Consider the following 26465-nt stretch of genomic DNA (forward strand, 5'->3'; position numbering starts at 1 on the left):
AGTTTCCAAATATTCCATTGGTTTACAACGTAAAACCAAGAGTGATAATGTATTTAACCATTCCCAATTTAAAAGATCTAAAATGATGCGTTTTACATGTAAACAACAGGATGTCACTGCATCAAGGCAAGAACTACTGCCACAGTTCTGCATCACTAAAAGGACATATACACAGAATCCAGTCACAAACTACAGGCACTAGAGGGAATTTTATAAATGGTGTTCAAAAATCAGAACTAAGCACAATTCCCGCGCCTAACTTTAGAGGCACCAGCATTTATGCCTTCTGAAACTTGGTGTAAATGCTGTCACCCAAGTTAGGCACGATGAGGTCATATTCTATAACTTCATGCACAACTTTTCAGAACACCCATGGCCATGCCCCCTTTTGAGTTACACACTAGTAGAGTTAGGCTCCATGCCTTATAGAATAGTACCTCAAATTTTAATGCATACCAATTAACTTCAATAACTAGTTGACAGCACTCAATTATTGATAGTTAAGGGCTCGTTACTCAATTAAGTTGTGAACAACACATCTTGGGCATGCGTCCAAGTTTGGGTGCACAAAACTGGGCGCCATATATACAATCCAGGGGACAGTGACTACGTTTCACTATAGACAGCTACCATTAAGCTATCTGGTTATACACTAGGAAATTACTTGTTTATGTGTCCACAGAATTTTGTGCATAACTAATGATCGCTTGCAACCTGGGTCATTTTTAAGTATGCGTAAGTAAGTACATAAGCATCGTTGTGCTGGGACAGACCAAAAAGTCCATTAAGCTCGGCATTCTGTATCCAACAGTGGCCAATCTAGATCAGAAGTACTTGCAGATCCAGAGAGTAAAATAGAGTTCGTGCTACTTATCCCAAGAATAAAGCAGCTTTCTCCTTTGAGTATCTTATTTTCAATCTAGTTACACATACTATTATCCTATTACAAGTAACTACAAATTTAATAAAGCCAATTACTTTTATTTCAAAAATATCTTTAAAAATAATACAAAATTTGTATATCTTTGTTCACCTCACAACAATTTTCTTGCAAGCCCAACTTTCATACCACTCACCCCTATAAAATCTTCATTTCCCTACTGAAGGCTGCATTTCCTCTAATGAATCACTTTATCCACTTCTACATCAATAATAATAATACATCAATAGCACATTAACAGGCTCATTTTCAAAAGAGATAGACGTCCAAAAAGTGACATAAGTCAGCATTCGGACATTTACCTCACAGAAACATGCAAATCAGTATTATCAAAACCTCTTTTTGCACATCTCTCTCTGAAGTCCGTCAGAAGGACGTCCAAATCTCAAAGGAGCATGTTAGGCACGCGTTCAAGGCGGGACTTGGGCATTCCTAAGACATGGACGTCTATCAGCAATAATGGAACAAAACAAAGAAGTCCAAATTCAGACTTAGATGTCATATCCAAAAATGTCCCTTGTGCATTTGACTTGCCCAAAGTCACAAGGAGCAGCAGTGGGAATTGAACCCATATTGCCAGGATCAAAGCCCGCTGCACTAACCATTAAACCACTGCTCCTCTGTTTTGGAGGTCTTGCATTTGGACGTCTTTGCATTCGAAAATGGCCAAAAATCAAAGATGTCCAAATCCAAAGACATCTATGGTATTTTCAAAAACAAAGATGGACTTCCATCTTTTTTTTTGAAAATGACCTTTTCCCTGCCTCCGAATTTGGATGTTTTACAAAGACGTCCAAATTCCAACTTAGACGTTTCTTTCAAAAATGCCCCTCTAAGTATCTCAACCGCTAACATATACTATTCATATACTCTCCCCTTGATCTTCAAATAAGTATCAAGCCTTCTTATAATAAAAATTGTGTGATTGTGTATACCACCAGTCTATTATCAATATTATTCATATCCAGCAAAAAACATGTCCATCTCTAGAGAACATCTGTCTTATTCCTGGTATCGTAAAAAGCATCAAGTTCCCAGTTTTTTCTCCAACTCCCAACTGTTTTGCATCAAACCCAACACAGTCACCGTGTTTCACTCTAGGCATCTTCAGGGACTATCGCATGCAAAATAATATTGAAGGAGAACTATAAATTATTCCTCATTTTACCTGTACCCATACAAACATTCACAAGCATCAACATACCTCTTATATTTCAAAACTGGACCAAGAGTAATAGTGCCCTGAATAAACTGAGCAGACCTCAAACTGGTCCAGGAATAATAGTGCGCTGCTCACAACCACGCTGGAGCATATCATCCTACTATCTTTTTAACTGGTTGAATACGTCATTCCTAACCCCTCCACTTCCCTCTTAAGACCGGACTACTCTTCAGTGCATTCGGAAAGGCAGTATCTGGGCACGTGGCTTCCTCAATGCTCTTCTACTGAGGCCCCTGGGAGTTTAAAAGATCTGTGCTGTTACTGAACTCCTGTGAATAGCACTGGACTACTCTTCGGTGCATTTGGGCAAGCAGTATCTGGGCACATGCCATCCTTGATGCTCTTCTGAGGACCCCGGGAGTTTAAAAGATCTGCGCTGTGAACAGCACCAGACTGCTCTTTAGTGCATTTGGGCAGTAAATATCCAGGCAGGTACCATCCCCGACATTCTTCTGCTGAGGACCCAGAGAGTTTAAAAGATCTGCACTGCCGAACAATGCGGCTGTGGGCATGTGACCAAAGGAGCAGGTTTCGCCCCTTTGGAGCCGGGAGTCAGGCGCTCTGGTTGTTTGTAGGTCTACAACATAGTGAAGAGAAAGAACAAGTCTGCAGTAAGTTTGGGTGGAAAGACAAGTGTCAACGGCCCAATTGGACCAGCATGTTATGTTATCAAGTCAGCTGACCTCCCATGACTCAAAGTCCTTTTCTCCTATTGAGGCTTCTTTATCTCGGGTGAGCGTACCCCATCCTCTCAGCCTGTGTTAAGACTCAAGGAAGGTAAATCTTCATTGGCTTTTTGGTCCTTCGAGATAGCAAGAATCTCAAGGACCCTCCACGAGAATCTTCACAGCAAGATTCTTTCGGTTTTGGTTCCTGCTCCTGTATTACTTGATGAAATATCATCAGTTATGTCTGCATCTGTAAAATCTTTGACTATGGATTCAGAAGCAACTTTGAAAGATTTATGGACAATAGTGACACGAATGGAATCTATGCTTAAGGTCAATCTTATTCAATTCTCTAAATTGGCTAAATACACTGAAGAAACTTGTTGATAAAATGACTGAACGGGATAATACATTGATTAGTGTGGCAGGCCAGTTAGGAAAAATTGAGAATCAAACTTCCTTAATGTAGTTGGCTTCTGCAGCAGTCATTAAGGATAATTATGCTATTCGTGTGCAGCTGGAGAAATTAGAGAATATTGCCAGAGCTCCTAATTTAGATTTCTTGAATTTCCCTATTACTCACTGTTTCTCCTAGGAAGCTTTTTTTGAAATATTTAAAAAAGGTGTTACAGCTGCCTAACTGGGAGAAAGTTGTAATAGTTAATTTATATTATCTTACAAAAGCCTCTAGGGTTGAAAATGGAGCCCTACAGCCACTTAATTCTCTAGAAAGCCTAGACCTTTCTCTGCATTTGGAATCCTCTCAGGATATTATTGCTAAAAGAGCTACTTTTATAGTAGTATTACAATCAACTATGAATAAAATGAAAATCCTGAGAGCTTATTTTTCAAACAAACAGCTGCCCGTTTGTGGTCAGGTTATTTATATGTTACAGATACGGTAAGAGCTACACAATTGAAAAAGGAAAGCTTTCTTGCAGTTGAAAACTAGGGTCTTGCAAATTGGAGCTACTTTCTTTCTCAAGTTTCCGTGTAATTGTTTGGGTTACATATCAGAATCATTATGAGTTTTTGATTCGTGTCAATTAGAGGAATTTTTGAAGGATAAGGTGGTACCAGAACAGTCAGAATGAGTGTATTTGCTTTGATCCGCGTTGAGAATGTATAATAAGGTACTAGGTATAATATTTGCCTGCTAGATAGCAATTTTTCTTTTGTTGTTATTGTAATTTGCTTTCCTATGCTGTTACCTTAATGTGGACTTACTATTAGATTATGTGGTCTATTTTTTTATTGTTTATTCTAATGGTTTACTTTGTGGTATTTTCAAGTATTATCTTTATGTAATAAAAGTTTATAAATGCAAATGAAAAAAAAAGCAGAGGTCCCAGCACAGTTCAACAGACTGGATGGACCATTTAACCCCATTCGCTGTTTTCTATCTTTTAACCGGTTCTTAGAAGGACACTGCCATAGTAGGACACAGCCACCTATCCAATGACTTAATTTCTGCAAGAGTCATTCATGAGATACTTTATCAAATGCTTTCTGAAAATCCAGATAAACACCTTTATCCCAGGGGCGTAGCTACGGGTGGGCCTGGGTGGGCCCAGGCCCACCCAATTTCAGCTCAGGCCCGCCCAGATTTACAGCAGCCGAGCAGCCACACTGTTTCCACGGCCTTTGTTTCTTCCCTCACGGAGACGGCGGCCCGCTCAGCCACCTCCCACATGCTTTTCTCATCAGTCGGCACTCACTGGCAGCTCCTCCTCCTCAGCCAGTGCGCGACGCCAGGCGGGGCCTCATGTAATCTCGCAGAGACACAGTCTCGCGGAGTTGCGGGCGGCCACTGTTATTCTTGAAGCAAGCAACTTTAGCTGCATGCGCCATGCATGTGCCAGCACGCCACCACACACTGTTGTCTCTCCCCCCCCCCGGGCCCGTCCGGGGCCCGCAGTGCGCAGTTGTGCATGGCACAATGGCATCATGCCGGCACACACAGTGCTGCATGGGAAAGCTCGCCGGTGCAGCTTCAAGTCCACACTTTGCCTGCCTGTGCATGGTGCCCTGCCGGCCAGGTCTATGATTTGAAGTCGGTTCTCTTGGGGAGTTAATTGATCACAGTGCATTCACAGTAGCAGTAATAGCAGTAGCACTTTCCCGTGGCCCCATACAACTACAGGAGCCAGGTAGTAAATACATATACATGTTTTAAAAATTTTTTAACATGTCATGTAGCAATTGTATTTGTACTCAGAATGCTGGCTGGTGGTGGTGGTGGGCTTCTGGGTGGGATAACCACTTCACTGCCTAGGATAAAAAAGGTATATTTAATGATTAAATATACCTTTCTTTTTTGCCATAGAAAGTGAAAAGCCCACCCTCACCCAGAAGCCCACCACCAGCCAGCATTTTGATTACTCTGGTCTGGTGTTGGGCTTCTGGGTGGAGGGTGGACTCTTCACTGCCTAGGGAAAAAAAGAAAGGTATATTTAATCATTACATATCTGTTTTGCCTTAGGCAATGAGGAGCTCATCCTCACTCAGAAATTCACCAACAATAAATTTTAATAGTACCCAGGTTCATTTTTAAAAAGTTGTCTAGTTCTCTCATTTTGGTAGCTTTTTGGGTGGGGATGGTCTCTGCAGTGCCTAGGTTTAAAAAAAAATGTAGGCAGTTTTCTCTGGGTGGACCAGTGCGGAGGTGGGCTCAGCATTGCCCAGGACATTAAAAAAAGTATTTTATATTTAATGCCATGGGGGTGGGTGGGTAGGGATTAGGACAGGGCTGAGCTAGGCTACAGGGAGGGGTGGGGTGGTAGGATACGGCTTATGCTTAGCTATGGGATGGATGGTGGGGAAGGGAAAATACTGGACTACAGGGATGGATGGGTGGGGGTAAGGTAGAGAAGGGAAGGGCTGATGCTGAGCTATGGGGACGGATTGGGAGTAGGAAAGGGAAAAGCTGATGCCAGGGGCTGCTGGGATAAATGGGGGGGGGAGGTAGGGAAGGTCTTTATGTTTTTGTAATATGTTTTAAAATTATGTGTATTGAATTGTGATCTGCTTAGAAATTAACTCAATACATTTTGGGTTCTGTATTCTGTAATTGATGAGGGTTGGTCTGTTGTCTGCGTGTAACTGAGCAGGTGAGAGTTTCTGCTGGCATGTGGTTTGTATAGGGATCTATGAGTCTGACTTGTCTGGCTTTTCCAATGGTATGCATACTGCTGTTGTATATATTCACTGATGCCTTTTTAAAGGTACTGTTATTGGAACTGGTGTTATGGTTTGCAATATAGGCTCTGCAGGATTTAGTGTTACTTCACAAAATACCTGGCAGTGATGGGATTTTATTGCTATTATTGAGGTGCTACCAGAATTTGAATACATTTTTATATGTCTGCTGTAATTATAATGCAGGATCCTGTCATGTGTGTTGAGATGTTTGCTATTATAGTAGACTTATGTCTGGTCAAGTTTGATATGGTATAATGTAACTATATTTACAAATATTGTTTTTTTATGTATGTATGTTGTTTATGTTGATGCAGGGCAGCTGTTGGGCAGCATTCTAATGCATTATTTTGTAGTATCCCGAGAAACACTACTCATACCTATATACATAATGCCCACCCATATTAGCTCTGGGCCCACCCAAAAAGTCAGGTCTGGCTACGCCACTGCTTTATCCCCAAGTTTGTTCACCCTTTCAAAAAATAAAAAAGTAGCAGATTGATGAGGCAAGATTTCCCTTGGCTAGAACCATGGTGGTTTTGACCCATTAAACCATGCCTATGTATATGTTCAGGAATTTTGCCCGACATCAGGATCTCCATCTATAATTTCTCAGGTCACCTCTAGAACACTTTGTAAAAATCAGTATTACACTGGACACCCTCCAAGCTTTAGGTACCACTTGAATTTAAAGGTAAGATAGAAATTACTACTAACAGATCTGCAATTTTGTTTTTTTTAGTTCTGTCAGTACTCTGGGGTGTATATCATCCAACTGCGGTGGTTTGCTACTCTTTAGGTTTGGCAATTTGCCGTATTATATCTTACAGGTTTACAGAGATTTGTTCCAGTTCCTCTGATTCATCACCATTAAATACCAATTCTGGCATGGATATCTCCCCTACATCTTCATCAGTGTCAAAGCAAAGAAATAGTTTAGTCTCTCTGCTATGGCCTTTTCCTTCCTGAGTGTTCCTTTTAGCTTTTTTTGTTCTTTTAACTGAAACACTTTATTGAAATGTAACATAAAAACAAGAACATAATACATGATAAATTCCCCACAAGAACAAGCAGATGCCTGCAGTTCCTTCTATACCCACTATACACCAAGAAAAGAAAATCTAACCCCCAACCTCCCTCAACGTGCATCAGATAATATTAAGTAGACGCCACTCAGAAAGTAGTCCGTCTCCATTGCTGAAATGTCCTCCACCTCCTTTCGAAAAGCCCCAGTCAATGTTGTTTGATGGCTGCTACTTTGCCCATCTCATACCAGTTGTGTACCTTGTCCACCACAAGTTTCCAACCCAGTGTAATTTACTGTTTCCATGTAGGTGCTAAACACAGGGTGTGCTGCAATGAACCCCAAGCAACACAGTTTATCGACCCCTTCATCTACACCCCCCCCCCCCCCCCCCCCCCCCCCCCCCCCCCCACTGATTTATTAAGGAGTGCAACTTCCTTAGATAGGTTCACCCATCCAATATTTGTGACAATACAGAAAATATCCTCTCCCAAAATTTTCGAACCTTCCCACATTCCAACCACAAATGAAAATAGGTACCCTGCCTGCCAGAGGGTACCCTTCCAATAGCTGCCCATACCACTCTGCAATATTTTATCCACGTGTATCGGGATATAATACCAACACATAATCACTTTATAGCCATTTTCCATTACTGCAGTTTCCATACCTAGAGTATGAACCCTGAGTCAAAGCTGCTCCCATTCAGCGTCATCCAACCCCTCATATATCCAACTGCACTCCTCTCTGGCTATTGAAGCACTAGTAGATCTGGGAGGCTACCTCCTTCTGAAATGTAGGTCCTAACAGTTGTTCAAAGGCAGTGTTCCCCATGTTACCTCCCCCCCAACACTCCTGAACTTTCGATATAATGTTTGACCTGTAGATTATAGGACTAGATCTTGCCTAGTTAACCCAAATTTGTCTCATAGCTCCCCAAGTGTTTAACCACCCTTAGGCTCTGATCATAAAATTGCCCCACACAAATCAACCCTATCTTCTCCTAACCTTTAAATATCTCCTCGGTCAAACTGAAATAGAGAACACCATGAGTATTTCTGCACCTCCAGAAACCAATTCTTAGTATGTTTCCATACCTTTATAGTCGGCCCCTGAAAGCGCAGATAGCATGCAAATGTAGTCAAGCTCATATTAATGAGGTCAGTTTGTATTACTCCTCAATGATCAGAGAAAAGCACCTGAAACAAAAGGTGCCTTACCGCTGTAAAACAAATAACACCAGATCCGAGCAGGGTGCTGGAAGAGAGGATTTCCCATGATTTTCATGCTTGTCTCATAATTCATTTGGCATCTACCAGTTTTTATTGCTTTTGGAAGCAGAAGGAAGCCCATGCAAACCCTTGAGCACTGGTTGTGAGAAACAGCAGAACTGAACGTGAAGCACACACATTCATGTTCTTGTCCTGTGTCTAAATTTAAAGCAGCCATGCTTTTAAAAAACCCAAAGCACACAGTGGCATCTGTTACTTGCATCTAAATACAAGCATTCAGAAAAAAAATGAAAATGCTTATATTTAGGCTGCAGAAAACAGATGCCAATGGGGGCTCATTTTCAAAGCACTTAGCCTTCCAAAGTTCCATAGAAACCTATGGAACTTTGGAAGACTAAGTGCTTTGAAAATATGCCTCAATGTGTGCTTCACATTCAGGTTTTACCAGGCGTATGCGCACAGAAGCAGAGCTTAATGCTGAACTCTTCTGCGCACGCAAAGGACAATCCTCGCACCAAACTCCGTAATGCTCAAAGCTATGAGTGCGCCTATATTTGCATTTCATTAGCTTTGAGCATTAGGGCGTTGTTCTTATGCATTGTTCCAGTGTTATTTTTATGGCGCTATTCAGAATAGCGCTTGAGTTTTGATCATCGACCCATCAGTAAGGACCACACCTGTTTAATGAGTCCTCAGCATGTCCACTAGCTCCACTGGGACATTCCCCTGTCCATATACCTCTAATTCATCCACCATCGCCCTCCCCCCCCAGTGAATCTCTTGGATTGGTCTGGGTCTTCATCCTGCATCCGAGTCTTGCACTGACTGAAGTCCTGATCTGTTCTAGCAAAACTATGAGAATAGTGTTGAGTTTCTGACACCAAGCATGTAAAACCAGGAGTAATAGGTGAGAGAATGAAATCTGCCTGCGCCAATGAGGAACTTATAGAACAAGAGCTTCTTCTTGAGATATTTTCTAAAGCACTCTGGATATGAACAAAAAGGGTAGGAATGCGTAACAAAGATATGGGTTCTAGATGACTGGAAAGGCATCATGAGCTGTTAGTTGATGGCTGGGGTGTAGGGAACAGAATTGAAGGCACTTCCTGCTCTCTGGAGAAGCAAAACAAAGTTGGTCGCTGACCAGCCCCATTTCTGGAAGATTTGGTCTACATCATCAAGATCCAAAGACAAGTTGTAAGGTTTGAGTTGTCAACTTAAAATGTCTTATTAAACAATATCTTTGGCGTTTGCTCTTATGTTATGTTAACATACAACATCTATTTTAAAGCAAACGTGTACTCTACTAATCCAATGACTATGCTTGTTAATTTTTTGGATGTTCTTATAATTCAACAACACTGCAAGTTAAATACATCTATGTACGTGAAACCTACAGACTGTAACACGCTGCTACACTTTACTAGTCATCATCCTCGTAGCACTAGAGAAAGTCTTCCATTTGCTCAATTTTTAAAAGCACGCAGAATTTGTTCTCATTTGTCCTAATTTAAAAAGCATGCCAAACAAATGAAATATAAGTTCAAGAATAGAGATTATCCTGATTATATTATCAAGCGAGCTTATTCTCGGGCCAAATTCAATCATAGAGAACACTTGCTTAATACTTGGAAAAAGGAAGACACCAGTAATCTGCAAACATGTGTGTTGAGATATATGCAAGGCACCATGAGTACTGTTAAGATTTTGAAGAAGCATTGGAAGATCATGCAACTCCACCCAGTGTTTAATAAACAGGTGCTTAGAGTAGCATATGCCAGAGGACCGAATTTGAAAGAAATCCTCCAAGATAAAATAAAAAAACGTGGGAGTGAAGAACATTTGGGCCATCAACCCTGCACTAAGTGTATTTTTTGTCCTTTGATGGTAAAAACAAATACGTTTCACAATCCGCTGGATGGTCGCGAGTACAATCTTAGATACACCACAGATTGTGAATCGAACCATGTGGTATATATTTTAATATGCCCTTGTAACAAACTATATGTGGGTAAAACAACACATTCTCTAAAAAATAGATTAAGTGATCATAAACATAATCTGAAGTACTCTCGCATGGATGCCCCTCTTGTCCAACACTGTGCGGATTATTCACACAAATTTGAAGATCTTAGATGTGTAGTGATTGATCACACGCCTGCATATATTCGAGGTGGTGATCGAGATCGCCGATTAACGCAGCGAGAACAGCGTTGGATTTATAGACTGAGATCCCTGATGCCTAACGGTTTAAACAATAAGATTGAATGGAAAGTGTTCCTTTAAGATCCAAACAGTTGTACTTTTGAGTTAGGCTCCTTAACTTTTATCCACGTGATAGGTGGCGTACAAACAGGAAGTAGTTTAAATATCCCCGGTCTAGTGTTAAGAATCATAATGGAGTAGGCTGGTGGTTGTGGAAGGTGATCCTGAGTATCCAAAATATGTGAGTTAACCAATCTCTCTTTTTTTGTAGAACATGACTTATTTAAATATTTTGTACAGTTGTAGGTGCTGTGAAGAGATGTTTTAGTCCGGCTCCTTAAGAAGTGAAGAGCGAAGCGGGAGCTTGCCGTCAGGCACGGACATGTATACTAACTCCAGCACAAACCGCAGCTAAGTACTTTTGAATATCGTTGTTATAAAGTATTATTATAACACTATCATTGCTAGGATTTCAGAGGTTTTTTGACTAATGAGGATTCTCGCCAGCGTGAGCTGAAGCTAAGCCACGCGGTGCATTGCAGTCAGCTGTTTAGCTATAAGCACTATCAGCTGAGACCGAGATTCTGAAGTCTTTTGCTCTTTAACAAGCATAGTCATCGGATTAGTAGAGTACACGTTTGCTTTAAAATAGATGTTGTATGTTAACATAACAGGTTTTTTGACTAATGAGGATTCTCGCCAGCGTGAGCTGAAGATAAGCCACGCAAAGCATTGCGGTCAGCTGTTTAGCTATAAGCACTATCAGATGAGACCGAGATTCTGAAGTCTTTTCCTCTTTAACAGGCATAGTCATCGGATTAGTACACGTTTGCTTTAAAATAGATGTTGTATGTTAACATAACTTAAAAAGTCTACAATTTGATTGAGGCTTTCTGATGAGCAGGTCATTTAAAGGGTGACTCAAAACACACTTCATTAAGCACTATATCTGGATAGCTTCTTAAAGACAAAAGGATCCTGATCCTCCTTGTTTATTATGAATAACATCATTACCTGGTTGTCTGTGGGGATAAGGATGTTTCTCCTTTGCAGTCAACCTGTGAATGGGCATATGCAATGGCTCTGAATTATAGCTGGTTAATATGAAAACCGCATTCTTTCAGTGACCAGATGTCCTGGGCATGGAGATGGAGGAGATATGCTCCTCAGCCATGAGGAAAGACATCTATTAGGATAATTTTGGCTGGGAGGGGGTGGAAAACTTTCCCTTTGGACAGACTATCTCCTTTTGCCTTCACTGTAGGGATTTCTTTATTAAAAAGGTAATCCAAATCCATTTGGATAGTGACTGTTGCTTTTCAAAACCAGTTGGTCTTCAGATCCTATTGCAGTGCTTTCACTTGTAACCCTAGCAAGCACAGTGTTTCTCAAACTGCTACTGACCAGGCCTGGGCGATATTGTGGGCTAAGGTTGATAATATATCAACTGTCTTCTTGGAAGTACACCTTGGCATCTGTGGTGTGTTAAGATTACCATGATAAAATTGATGTGCTGGAGGATGGATTTTTCTCCGTTGATGAGGAAATCTAAGGTCTTGTAGTTGTCACCTGGAGAGTTGTTAGTATAGCTTGAGGTGTGGGTCTTTTTCAAATGAAGGAAAACTCTGGAATGAGGCTTAGGAGGAATCTAGGAAAATACTCATTCACAAAAAGAGTGGTGGATGTGTGGAATGGCCGCCCAGTGGAGGTCATGGAGACAAGGACTTGTCAGAAAGCGTGGGACAGGTAAGTGGGATCTCTTAGGAAAAGGTGGAGTTAGGCTTACTGAGGATAGGCAAACTGGATGGGTCGTTTGGCCCTTATCTGCTGTCAAGTTTCTATGTTTCTTCACAGTACCAGCAGAAGGATATCCTGAAAACCTGTCTGGCTGGGTGTGCCCCGAGGACTAGTTGAAAACATATGTACTAGACCCATAGCAATATGGGTTTCATTTGAATTATTGCACAGATAGTAATGCTGGCTCTCCTAACAGATTTAAGAAAGAATCTAGATAAAGGTAAACAAGCTCTGGTCATGCAGCTGGACTTGTCAGCAGCATCTGACTTGGTAAATTAGAATATCTTGTTGTATAGATTAAATGAAATAAGGATCCCTGACAAGGTCCTGAACTGATTTACTGGCCTTTTAAAGTTAACTGACTTTTTGAAACAGAATTTTACAGGTTCCCTGGAATAAAAATTAATCAAAATCTTGATATACATTTCAGGATATCCCTCATGGCTCCCCCCTTTCACCCATTTTATTCAATCTTTATTTGATTAGACTAGAGAGTGTTGTGCCCTTTTGGGATATTTCCACTCTGTTCCATATCAAACATACTCTTAAGGAGACCTTTACTCTTATGAATTTAGAGTTTGAAAAAAATTCATCAACGGATGCTAGCTAATGGATAAAAATAAATCCAATAAAACCAACATATTATGGGTAAGTGGGAAGAAGGCCAATATGCTGACTAAGATTAGTTAATTCTGAAGTTTCGCTCCACACAGATAAAGATGTTGGGAATAACAGTAGATTCAAATCTAACTATGTAAAAGCACATAAATGGAATTAATAGGAAACCCTTTGCTAATTTCAAATCACTACATAGGATCAAACCATTTTTGCATCACCTCCAACTGCAATTAGTTCTGCAGACTACAATCTTAACCAAATTAGGTTACAACAACATTGTTCTTTTAGGTCTACCAGATAAACTGATGCCTATGCAGTTCTCTATTTAATTATTTACACTTGTATACCGTTTTCCTGATCAAAATGGTTCACAAGCATATAAAACAAACAGTAACAGTACAAAAAAAAGATCAAAGTTACAGAAAAGAAATCGCAAATAAAATAACCAGCCATATTCAACCCACTACGATCTGGCATTCTAAGAGTCAAATCATCGGGGGAACAAAAATGTTTCTGCACAAACTGGTTTTTGGTGGTAAATCAACTGATCACGCTACTCCATTCCTTTTAAAACTACACTGGCTCCCTATAACAGTTTAAACTTGATTCTCACTTTTATCTTTTATTTTCAAAATTTTACATGGTCTTGCTCCTGAATACCTTTGCACATTGATTTGTCTTTATTTTTCAACTAAATCTTTATGTTCCTCTCAGGAAATTTGTCTCTCTCATCCAACAAGGATCTAGGTAGTGGACCTGATCTATGGAATAGGTTACTGTGAACTCAGAGAAATAAACTGTTACTCCTCTTTCAGAGACATGCTTTAAAAACGTACCAATATCTACTAAAGAATTAACTATTGGAACCCTGAAGTTCCCTTACTCTGGTGAGAAATATGTATTTTTCTTGAGATATCACCCAATCTCTTTGTTATCTGCCTTGCACCTTAATTTGGTCAAGCAGAATAAAATGTTCCTATTAGATTTAGGCGAGTCTGCTCTGCATTCTGCCTTTTGCTGGGCAGCTGTAGGGGCTTAGTGTGATCAGATTTTGCCTTTTTTGGAACCTGTTTTCCTCCTTGAGCTGCCTGAGACTGGGCAAACTAAGAAAGAGTTGTTGGAGAATGATTTTGCCATTGCAGTGTCTGAGGAGAAGAGAGATGCATCTGAACAGTTCACATAACCTGTGATACTGAAATGAGGGGAGGACAGCTTTACTAGTGTGGGAATGTACACATGCCCAAGGAAGCCAAAGACTCCCCTCCTCACTCTCTACTCAATCTATACCAGTTAGGAAAATAAATTCAGTACAGACTCTCATATATCGAGAGATGTAAAAAGATCTCAGCTTAGAAGCTACAACCTTCTGGTCAAGAGACAGTAGCTCTACCTTTCAGCCCAAACTCAAGAGAATCTCTTGATGATTAAGCTTTAGTAGCTCCGTTACCTCTCCTCAATTATACTCACGCTATCATACTACATTTTTTTTTTGGGGGGGGGGGGGGAGTAAATAAACAAAGAGAAACGCTGCAAGATCTGAAAATTACCTGATCAGAAAAGTAGAAAGCGGGGATTGGATCTGTCCAATTATCCTCAGTACTTCTCTCTTCCACCTGCTGGCTGACACTCCATGAGAGGCAGAAAATACTGCTGTGCTTCCAGGCTTAGAAGACAAACTCTGGGTGACTACATCCTGCACCCTGCAAAAAGATGAAGGAGAGAACGACAGAAAGAGGCAGGATATGAAAAGGGAGAGAGAAAAAAAAGGAAAGAATCACAGCAAGCATTCAACAGAGATCTTAAGAACAGTAGAGAGGCTGGTGTGTGGGGAGGGGGGGAGGATGAAGGGGAGATTGGCAACAAGAGAAGGGAACTACCAAGGGTAAAAAAAAAAAAAAAAAAGAGTAAAAGGAAAAAGAGGGAGCTGGTGGAAGAAAGCAGGAGAGCCGCCAACTGTGTAACTATACATTCTCGGAATTAAAAAAATAAATAAATAAATAACTGGCTTGGATTTATGCTACCAATTGTTAGAATATATAAAAACAAACAGCTTTAAATAAATTGTGTTCATGTGTTAATGATCTGAAAGATAGCTGGAAGGTCAATTTTACACAGAATGTTGATATGTGTAGAATTCTCCCTATCATAGAATCTTGCTACTATTTGGGTTTCTGCCAGGAACTTGTGGCCTGGTTTGGCCATTGTTGGAAGCAGGATATTGGGCTACATGAACCACTGGTCTGATTCAGTATGGCTATTCTTATGTTATTTTACATTTAAGAATCATTTACAAAGAACCAGAGTATAAACGTGGGGAGACAGTGGAAGGATTGACCCAGAAAACATATAAAGAAATTTTTGTAAATGAAGGCGAAGTTCTCAGAGTGTTAACAAACCCAAGTGAAGCTGCACTACAAAGTAGATTCTGCCTCTAAGGGTGGACAAGTTTCTCAATCATAGAACTTCTCCAAAGGTTTTTTTTAAATTTTTATGTGAGCAAACACACCAGTGCCCTTCTTTAAATAATAATGAACACTTCACCTAAAAGAAATATTAGTGTTATTAACTTAATTGCTAGGTCAATCCTGTCACTTACTCCACCAACCACATGCATACTGTATACACTGTTGTCAGGTTCTCAGGTTCAGAGCCCGCGGGGCTGGGCTCTGGAGCAAACGTGAGCCCTTGGGCTGCTGACGAGGAGCGACAGCAGCAGGCAAAACCCACCAACCAACACTGGGTAAGCACACCGGCAGGGACTGCAGGCACTGCCCAGCGAACCGGAACACATGGACTGGAATCCCCCGGACTGGGGAACACAGGACTGGAACACTGGACTGCAATCCCCCGGACTGGAACACACACCGGACCGGAACACACTGGACTGGAGCACACCCGACTGGAACACACACCGGACCGGAACACACTGGACTGGAGCACACTGGACTGGTCCCCCGGACTGGAGGACACAGGACTGGAACACGGGACTGGAGCACACTGGACTGGTCCACACAGCTTCACCTGCACTTAGCTACTAAGCCCCCCAAGAGTTGAGCTCATGGGTTCGAGTAGCCGGCAGGACTTACTGGACGACACAGGGACCAGGACTGGAACAAGCTGTAACTGAAGTGCACCTAACTCCTAAAGTGGCCAAAAGTGTTCCTAAGCCCAGCACCAACAGAAAAGCTCCTAAGCCCTCCACTAACAGCAGTGCTCCCAACAGAAACTAACAGGGGTGCCCCTACGCCCTACACTAACAGAAGTGCAGGGAAACCACAAGGGAAAAGGAAGGGAAGACAAATGCCAGACCTTAACACTGGTACTTCCTAAGCACCAAGCTGCAGCAGCTAAACATGGGTTCTCACCCTGGTGCTTCCAAAGCACCCAGCTACAGCAGCTAACCACAGGTCATGAGGAAAACGGGGCAAGCACAAGGAAACAAGCAGGAAAGCCAAATACCCCAACAACAAAAGGTGCTTCCTAAACCCTTACTCACAAGGGAGCTCCCAGCACCAAACTCCAGCACTGCACTAACAGCAGTGCTACCCACCGTAACAAAAGGGAAAAACAGGGAAGTCAAACAGACAAGTCACAAGTGCACACTGACTGCACTAAACTAACCTGGACCTAAAGCAAGTAGCCAGAAGCAAACGTTGCGAAGGCCCTGAAGGAAAGAACCCACTTCCTTATCAAGGCCCTCCCAGATGATGTCACACTCCCTAGACCTAGGCAAAAGCACACTGACCCAGAGAGGCCCAACCCACATCAATGCAACACCGTGAAACACTTGAAGCCAGTACACCCAAAGAGAGTTAGAGCAACTCAGACTACCCACACAAGTGCAGTATAGTGAGACAATTAACCCCATGCTGCTGGAAGCTGCCAGCACAGAGAGACAGAGCCAGCTCAGAAAGGACAGAGAAAGAAACAGAAGCCAGCTAAGAAGCTGACTCCCAGGAAAGAGGTAAGTTTGAGAGGGGTTCAGACCCCAATCATAACAACTGTATGGCAACTTCCAATGTAGTTGCAGATATGCAACATTTCATACACTCTTTTTGTGTGCTAGTTCTATATCAACCTCTCATAATATACTTAATGATTTCTACATAGCAATAAACCTTAATTATGGGCGCACTTAACTTGATTTTATCGGGTGTGCACACACCCAGGTGATTTCCAATTCGTATCCACATCTTTCTATTTCGTTCGTCAGCACACCGGTACTGCATTCCTCGACATTGATCGATCTCGATTTTCTCTGTGTCTCAGCGTCCCAACGTCCCTAAGCTACATGACTCTATGTGTTGCCTTCTCTAGCAGAATCATAGCGAGTCCGACTCTGCAGGGTTTCGATAAATCTTCAGGAACTCGAGATGCAAATTGCTAAAGTTTCACTAAACAAAAGAAAAGAGAAAAATGCACCATTAGAGTAGTGGCACTTTTCTCTTTTCTTTTGTTTAGTGAAACTTTAGCAATTTACATCTCGAGTTCCTGAAGAAGATTCACGCTAAATGTTAGGGCACCTAAGTAAAAGGACCCCTAAGTTTCAATACTTTAGAAGTTAATATTTCTTTTCCCATAGAAATGCACTGGACCATTTTTTTTTGGGGGGGTGCCTTAGTTTTCTGGAATCCCTATTCCCATTTGGTCCATTTTCAAACTCAATGTTTTACTATTCTTTCCCACATGTGCAGTTTACAGATTAACATTTTTTTAACATTCTGAATCTGTAAAACTGCAAATAAATAGTAATTTTGATTTAAAATGTGCAGAAAAGGTGTTCATGTTTAACTTTATAACATGTAGAGTTGTGTCAGCTTCTGTTCACTTAGGGATTCATTGAAACATACAATTTGATCAACAGTGCCTAACTTTTGCCATGACTATTTTTCAATAATAAAACAGAGATTGTGCAGACTTAAGTGGGAAATCATTTAAGTCTCATGAAAGAAGTCTTATAATGGCAACAGGAGGAGGGGGGCAAAGGGGGAAAAGGACAATGAGACGCAGTATAGGTGACAGAGACCTGATTTTAGCAAGTTTCCATTCCCTTCTAGCAATTTTGTCAAAAGGGTATTTTTGAAAACTACTTACATTTTGTGGTGTACCAACATATGAAAACTCCTTCCTGGCCCCAACATTGCAGCCAACTGCTTTTCCCTCCCTCCAAGGATTTGTTTTTATAGGTCCTGTTCCATTCTCATCAGAATATAAAATGTGACACACAAGGCCAGAGAAAAGGTCCACTGAGCCCAGTGTCCTATGACACTGCCTAAACCAGGTCATAAGTACCTGGTAGGATCCCAAGGTACAGATCTATTTCTTGCAGCTCACTCACAAAGATAAATGATAGTTTTCCCAAATCTACATGACTAAAAATGGTTTAGAGAAACATTTCCTCTAGAAACTCACCCAAACCATTTTAAAATTCTCCCCCAACCTCAATTTGCTGCTGCTTTCCCCTCTTAGCTCCTCTCCAGTACAGCTACCTCCATCTCCCAATTCTGCAACAGCTCATTTTGTTGGCAGATACTAGTTTATGTTTATCTGGTTCTTAATATACCGTCTTTGTAAAGATGCAGCAAAGCGGTTTACTAGTAATTAAGCAATTATGCTTTATGGGTCGATACTGCACTTGTGATAAAATCAGGTCCCTTGTAATGAGTGACAGAGTCAATGTGAGGATAAAGTGAATGGAGAACAGAACAGGAAGAACAGAGCAGAGCCAGGTAAGATGTACCTTTTGCTGTTACAGATCTTATCCTGTACATCACTGGTATTCTCCAATTTAATCTTCTGATCAAACATGAAAACAATGTAACAGAGCCGCCTTACCAGCCAGCCCCTAAACCTAGAAGGTGGGGGGGGGGGAAGAGGAAAGGAATACATTTGTTTCCAGGACACAATTGTGCACCAGCTCGCTGCACCGTTCTTTTCAAATACAAAAGAAACAGCCATCTCCACTGACAGGGGACCCATATGCTCACCAGCATTAAAGTCTCACCTAACTATCCTCTTTGAGGATCCCTCCCCTCCCCTAGCCCTATGCCTGATGCCCAACTCAGAAAGCTCCTCCCCTCCATCTACAGCTCTTCTTAAATACTATCCCTCTTGCTGGCTGCATTCTTTGGATGAACCCCCACCCCACCCTCATTGACTATTTAGCACTGATGCCCAGCTACTCGCTAGCAGTAAATATCCAGTTTCAGCGCTGACCAGGAAGTGCTATCTGGCTATTAGAGATATTTAGATTGCCTTTCTGTTGCTCTAACTGTATCTGGTTGGCGGTCTGAAGATGGCCGATAACTGAATAACCTCAGCTCTTGCCCATATAGCACCCTGGCACTGTCAAGATGGTGCTGACATGTGGTAGGAGTTCATATTGGTTAGTGCTGCTATAAATATCCTTCCCACTTGCACTTAGTGACACCTGCTAATCGGTTAAGTGACTTTGAATATCAAAACCCCCAAATAAATAATTGCTGAGCCTTCTCCAAACACAAGATTTTGGCTGCTTTCCTCAGTAACTCCTTCCTACACCCACCCCCACCAACTGCATCTACTGTTCTATCCTTTACTCATAGATTCCTCCCTCTCTCTCTTGCTTCTCTCCTCAGGGACTTATTACAGCTGTTCCTTGCCATACCATCTAAACATTCTCCCCCCCCCCCCCCCCCCCCCCCCCAGCAACCACTATCTCCTGAGCCCCTTCTTTTCACCACTGCTCTACTTACTAATTCTCCTACCCCAGCACTTGCACTAGTCTGTCCCCAAAGCTGTGTGTGCATGAAAACATTTGTTTTGTATTTGTAGACGCAGCATATAAGACAGAGCTAAAGCTTGTAATCTGTTCTCATAGGTCAAACCTTGATTGTGAGCCATTTTCTCAAGTCAATGAGAGACCTATCAGGTTCAGGCTTCAGCCCAATGTACATGCTCTGATCAAACTGGTCATTTTCTTAACCCCTTAGCTTTTGGAGTACTCCCTCCCAAAGGGAAGAATTCTCCTTCTTGGGCTCAGAGAACAAGCAGTCCTTCCCGACCTCTGGAAATGCATCCTCGTTTTACCTAATGCTCAACATCATTTTCTCAATGAAATCAAGCATACACCCAGTCAGGCAGACAGCCTTCTCTCACTTAAATTTAACATCCATCTTGACAAATTACTAGTTTTATTGCCTTCCCCATTCTTTTTGTTGCTGTTGCTGTTCCCTGGTGATGGAGACCGCTCTGAGGATATTGCTCTGGGTCCCAGGACTGCAGTATTGATTATGCCTTGTGTGCTTTTCCTGTCATTTTCATGGAGTTCCTTTTCCTTATAGAATTTAGATTTTTATGTAAATTGCTTTGACTTGTCTATGCAACTAAGGTGGTATTATCAAAATCTAATAATGATAAACAACACAATAAATTCAGAATCCATCTCTCCAATCACTCAACAGTCTGGTAATCAGCTGATCATCATCCAGCTACAAAGACTCATCCTCCCTTTGCAAAACTCTTATTTCAACTACCAGAATGTACTGGAATTCAAGAAAAGTGAGTTTTCTTTTTGGATGATGGGTTGGTTTAACTATTTAGTAATGCATGGAATACACACTATGAAAACTGTATACAGACGCTTACCTTGTGCTCTCCTCAGTGATCTTAACTGGATTATGAAATCCTAGATTGGTGTAGGTCTTGTGAAAGAAGTTCTCCTGGTAACAAGAACACCACAAGTATCATCAGCCATCAAAATTGCTGTGGAATGCTCCTCTGGGACAAGAGCACAGAAGAGTAGATATGAGATCACCTGATGGGAAGTGTCTCATAACCGAGGGTAAACAGAGCAAACTATAGTGTAGATTCAAATTATTCTCAAGTACCATCTGGCCAGCTTAGTGTCCCTCATTATCCGAGGCCTTACCACATCTGTTGGCATGTGTACACCTATATCTGATTGGTCCGAATGAGACACCTGGAGGCTCATTTTCAAAGCACTTAGCCTCCCAAAGTTCCATAGAAACCTATGGAACTTAGCCTCCCAAAGTGCTTTGAAAATATGCCTCATTGTGAGCTACATAAATTGCCCCAGGTAGAAAAACACGTTACCCAGAGTTACCAAAAAGACCTGGTGGCATTTGCAGCTCTCTGATGCACAGGACTTTGTGTATCAGAGAAAACACAAGTTCCTAACCTCTCTGTAACAACTGCTTGTGGTATTACAGAGACTATCTTCTGGAAGAGATTCCAGAAACAGCCAAGAAAGCAAGCAGAAAGATTTACAGCTGGGCCAGCTCACACCAGACACCGAGAAAGACTGACATTCCAAGCAGAGAAGAGGACGTGATCCTGTTCATCCTTGCAAACATTCAGCCAATGCTGAACTGGGCTCACTGTCCCAAAGCCAGTTGGAGCTGAGGAGGAAGATCTACCTGACACAGAGGGCTCAGCTTGCTAACAGAGGAGAGACAGGTTCATTCCCATAATGTGGGAGACACAGATATCAATTTCTTTGATTTATGAAAGTACATTTTAGGCTAACCTGATGCATGATCTACCAAAATTTCAATTTCACTGGTATATTGTGTAAGAACTAACTTGCTCTGGAATAATCTTAGTTGTACTGTAACAGAAAGTTATATACATAGAGACCGATATTCAGCCCACAGAAGGCAACAAGCATAAGTGCTGCAATCGGTGCTGACTACGGATATTCAACGCTAGGACATTTCCAGTCACCATCATTGAATATCTGGGCTTATTTTGTCAGCTAAAAAGTAAACCGGCTATGCCGATATTTATCGCTAACTCGTTAACCTTTTAGTGGCCTATTTTGACCGCTCAACAGACAGCTTGGCGCTGAATATCTGCATCTAACCGACATATTCAGTGGGAGATAACAGGTTATCTCCCGCTGAATATCCACGGTTAGGCACTTCAAATGCTATATAACCGGCCAAGAGCCATTCCTGGCCAGTTATGTTTCAACGGTTTTTATTGTTGACAAAGCAAGAAGTACTTTCCACCTTAGCATAAGGATGTATATGCAATAATGTTACAGTCACAATGGTGAAACAACAAATAAACACTCTTATTTACAATCATCAGTCTTTTAACCTTATGTACCTTCCCCCCTCTCTATCCCACTATGCTTTGTATCTGATTTCAGCAATAACTCTTAGATGGTTCAATAGTTACACTACAAACGCTAAATTCTAGGTTCGGGAATCTGTAAGGGTCAAACGGATGCCAACCACATTGCGTTGTTAGCTCCAGTCACATACTTTTGGAGCCTTTTAGTACATCTTTCCAACATGTACTGTCTTATTTCAAGTGTAATGGTAACCGTGCTCCGATTAGGGTAGCCTACCCCCGTTTTGTGTTCCTTGTTTCCATATGTAAAGATTGGGGGGGAATGAATATATCATATACATTTGCATTAGACCAATGTTTCGTTTTAAGACCAATAAAGGGTTCATGTTAATCCGTATCTATATTCTCCTTGTAGTACTCCTTCCGGCAGCCCGACACAATCTCTCCCCCCTCCCTCCCCCCAAACCCCTTGAGTACTACCATCCCCCCCTTCCCCTCCATTCATTCTCCATTCATCCCAACTCATTCAAAACCTGGCTTCTAACTTTAGGAGCTATAACATTCAAATATGCTTTCCATATTTTAATAAACTGCTGCCTACGTTTTGGCGTGTATCGAGCACCTTTTGCCTCCCAGAGTATAAGCGCATGTAGTTTATTCCTCCAATACCAGTATGAGGGCGGTATGTCCATCAGCCAGTGATTCAGTATACATTTTTTCCCCAGAATACAGGATTTACTTAGAAATATCTTCTCTTCCCTCGTCCCTGTTATCCACACCAAGGATGAACTAAACATTATCCGCTCAAATGTGAGTTGTACCCTAAATCCCAAAGTCCCTGAAACAAACCTAGCAAGAGCCGTCCAGAACCTCCAAATGGGTCTACACTGCCACATCCCATGTGCCAAAGAGGGCATTCCTTCTCCACACTTTTGACATTTATCTGCCCCTTCCACCCCTGCATGCCATGCTTGTTTGCCCGAGAAATATGCCCTATGTATTGTTCTAAATTGGCATTCCTGCAACTCCGCACTATGTACTATCCCTGTAGCCCCTTTAAGTGCCGCCATCACCCTCTCTTCTGCTATAGTGCCCCCCACCTCTTGTTCCCACCTCCTCACTACTTCACCTATATTCTTTTTAGATTTGAATTCTCCTAATGCTTTATGAAACCAGGATATGGAAGTTTGTCCCACTGCATCCCCTCTTAGGAAGTCCCGAACTTTCCCCCCAAACTCCAATGTGAGTGCTGATCGGGGCAATCCTCTATGATAATGTGCCAACTGTAAATATGCCATCCTAGTCATTGGGCCTCCCGCGCATCTTCTTTCAAATTCCTCGTAGGATAACAATGATCCATCCGACTGGAGAAAACCCTCCAGCAGCGTTACCCCCTGCCTCTCCAGATCCCTAAAAACTCGGTTTTCTCTTCCTGCTGGGAATTCTACATTGCCCGTTATGGACAATAGCACACTGGTTTCCGGATTCTGCCCCCAATGGCCCAATAGCACTCTCCAAATTTGTCTCAAGGGCCGCAACAACACACTATTTTTCACCAGTGGTGGCAGCTTCTTCCCCCCCAAGTGTAATAAACAATTCAGGGACCATGGTTGGAAATATGCTTGTTCCCACTTCATATCAGTATATGTGGATGTGCCCAGGACCCAGTCTTTCACATGCCTTATCAGACAGGCATGGTTATAATCCTTCATATCAGGCATGCCCAACCCACCTCCAACCTGCGTCCCATATACATGTTGCCACCTCATTTTTGATTTTTTCCCCGCCCAGCAAAATCGTGCTACGTGTCTCTGTAGGGCCCTCAGATCTTTAATCAACAATTTAATTGGCAGAGTCTGTAGTACATATAACCATTTTGGGAATATAATCATCCTATACAAGTGTATCCTGCCCATCAATGACAGCGGTAATGACATCCATCTTTCCAATTGTGTCTTAGTTTCTCTAAGCAAGCCTGGGACATTGGTTTTATATAATTGTGTTGGGTCTATTGGCATGTTGATCCCCAGGTATCTAAATGTCGTTTTTGCTTGACGTAACTTTGTCTGACTCCATACCTCTTGTCCTATTCCCTCGTGTGCTAGGGCCTCTGACTTCTCTAGGTTCAACTTGAACCCCGAGAAGTCCCCATATTCTTGTAGGCTCTCCATCAACCTCTCCAATGACCCACGGGGCTCCGTAAGCAACACCAGTAAATCATCCGCGAAGGCTGCAGTTTTGAACTCCTGGTCCTGTATTCGTACTCCCCTGATATCTACATTGTTTTTTATTTCTCGCAGTAATGGATCCAGAGTCAACACGAATAGAAGTGGTGAAAGTGGGCAGCCCTGCCTTGTTCCCCTGCCTATATTAAACCATTCTGAGCACAGCCCGTTTACATTGACTCTCGCCCTGGGATCCTCATACAACGTCTCTATGGCCTGTGCAAAGAACCCCTTTATGCCATATGCCCTTAGTGTCGCAAACATGAAGCCCCAGTCCACTCTATCAAAGGCCTTCTCGGCATCAAAGCTAATTAACATGGTTTGCAAGCCCTCACTCTTCACTCTCTCTAATGCCCCTATTATCCGTCTCAGATTTTTAACTACTTTCCGGCCTTTCACAAAGCCCACTTGTGACTCCTCTAGCAAATCCGGCAAAAATCGAGCCAGTCGATTCGCCAATATCTTTGCCATGAATTTTGTTTCTGAGTTTAGCAGGGATATAGGCCTGTACGACTCTGGTAAATGTGCCTGCTTGCCCGGTTTCAGAATGACCGTTATGTTAGCTCGATTCAAGTGGCTAGGCATTTGTCTACGCTCAATCACCGAATTAAATACCTCTGAAATTGTGTGTCCGATTTCCGGCCGGAGTATTTTGTAAAATTCATTACAAAGCCCATCCGGGCCTGGTGCCTTTCCAAGAGGGCTTTGTTTTAATACCCAGTCTACCTCATCTGCGGTTATTGCAGCGTTCAAAATCTTTAAATCATCAGCCTGCACCCCTGGTACATCAACACTTCTAAGGTATGTTGCGCTAGGTTTCACTATTTCATCTTGTGGTTTATATAACTCTTCATAAAAGTGTTTAAAGATCTCTGCTATTTCATTATCTTTATGTTTCAATTCTTTTTGTCTGTTCACCAGTGTAATCATTTTCCTGGAGCCCACCTGCTTATTTATTAAGTTCGCCAAGAATTTCCCTCCCTTATTGGCAAATTTATACAGTTGATATTTATAATACACTGCTGATTTCTGGGCCTGTTGTTGTAATAGCTCATTGAGGGTTTGCTGCGCCTCTAGCAACCTAGCCCGCAATTCTATCGTCTGATTATGGCCATATTGTCTCCGTAATGCTACCACCCTCCGTTCCCATCCTAACACCTCCCGTTTCCGCGCCTTCTTCTGAAAACTGTTATAGGCTATTATTTCCCCTCGGAGAACCGCTTTAGCGGCCTCCCAGAAGAGGACCGGGTCCTCCCTGTGCACTTCATTCTCCTTCTGGTATTGTGCCCACCTGTTCAGTAGTTGCGACTGAAACTTACAATCCCTGTATAGGTAGGTAGGAAATCGCCATGGGAAGGTTCCCTGTGACTCTCTTTCCAGCCTCAAGTCTACTGATACCCAAGCGTGGTCGGAAACCACTATTGGCCCAATCCTGGTCCCCCTTACGTGTGTTAACATCTCCCGTGCGATCATTATGTAGTCAATGCGTGATAACGTGGCGTGGGCCCTGGACAAGTGTGTATAGTCTCGTTCTAATGGATTTAGGGTTCTCCATACATCCACTAACTCCAGGGCCTCCTCCAACAACCCCAGACCCCTCTGGCTCCTGGAGAGCTCCCGTCCAGTCGGATTAGATCTATCCATTCTTGGCTCTCGTACCTCATTAAAATCGCCCCCCATTATAATAGGACCCTCTCCCATGTTCCGCACTTTATGCAAAAGCTGTTTATAGAATGATTTCTCAAAGTTATTAGGCGCATATATGTTGCATAGTAATAAAGGCTGCCTCTCTATTTCTAGAGCCACCAGGACATACCGCCCTCCCTCGTCCTTGATTTGCTTTTTAATTTTCACATGTAATCCCTTGCGTATCAGGATTATAACCCCACCTTTCCCATCCACTGCTGGGGCCTCCATGATTTCACCCACCCACCAACTCTTCAATTTGCCATGCTCTTCTCGCGTTAAGTGTGTTTCTTGTAAGAGGGCTATTGTTGTTTTTTGATCATTTAGTACTTTTAAAATTTTGTGTCTCTTTATTGGGGAATGTATACCCCCAACATTCCATGTTATAATCTTTATGTCTGACACCTCTCAATATTTGCTTGATCCTCCACCTTCCGTTTCCAACTTTTAATCACTCGAGAGATGTCCCAGCCTCCACCTCCCAAGCTTCCCAGCCAGCATATTTTCTTTTTCTCACCATTCCTACTGCTCCTCATCCGGTCCCAACATTCATACATCTCATTCGTCCACAT

General features: G+C 42.2%; 1 protein-coding gene across 1 annotated transcript in view; it reads right to left on the reverse strand.

Moving 5' to 3' along the window:
• The window catches only part of GPAT2 (glycerol-3-phosphate acyltransferase 2, mitochondrial), a 122805-nt gene that overhangs the window by 74380 nt on the left and 21960 nt on the right, over positions 1-26465 (reverse strand). Inside the window, exons 4-6 of the mRNA XM_030199593.1 lie at positions 20531-20604; positions 18645-18755; positions 14452-14604 (exon numbers count right to left, since the gene is read on the reverse strand). Coding sequence (XP_030055453.1) covers positions 14452-14604; positions 18645-18755; positions 20531-20604 — 338 coding nt within the window. The remainder of the gene's footprint in view (positions 1-14451; positions 14605-18644; positions 18756-20530; positions 20605-26465) is intronic.

The sequence above is a fragment of the Microcaecilia unicolor genome, chromosome 4, assembly GCF_901765095.1.
Source record: "Microcaecilia unicolor chromosome 4, aMicUni1.1, whole genome shotgun sequence".
NCBI lineage: Eukaryota > Metazoa > Chordata > Amphibia > Gymnophiona > Siphonopidae > Microcaecilia > Microcaecilia unicolor.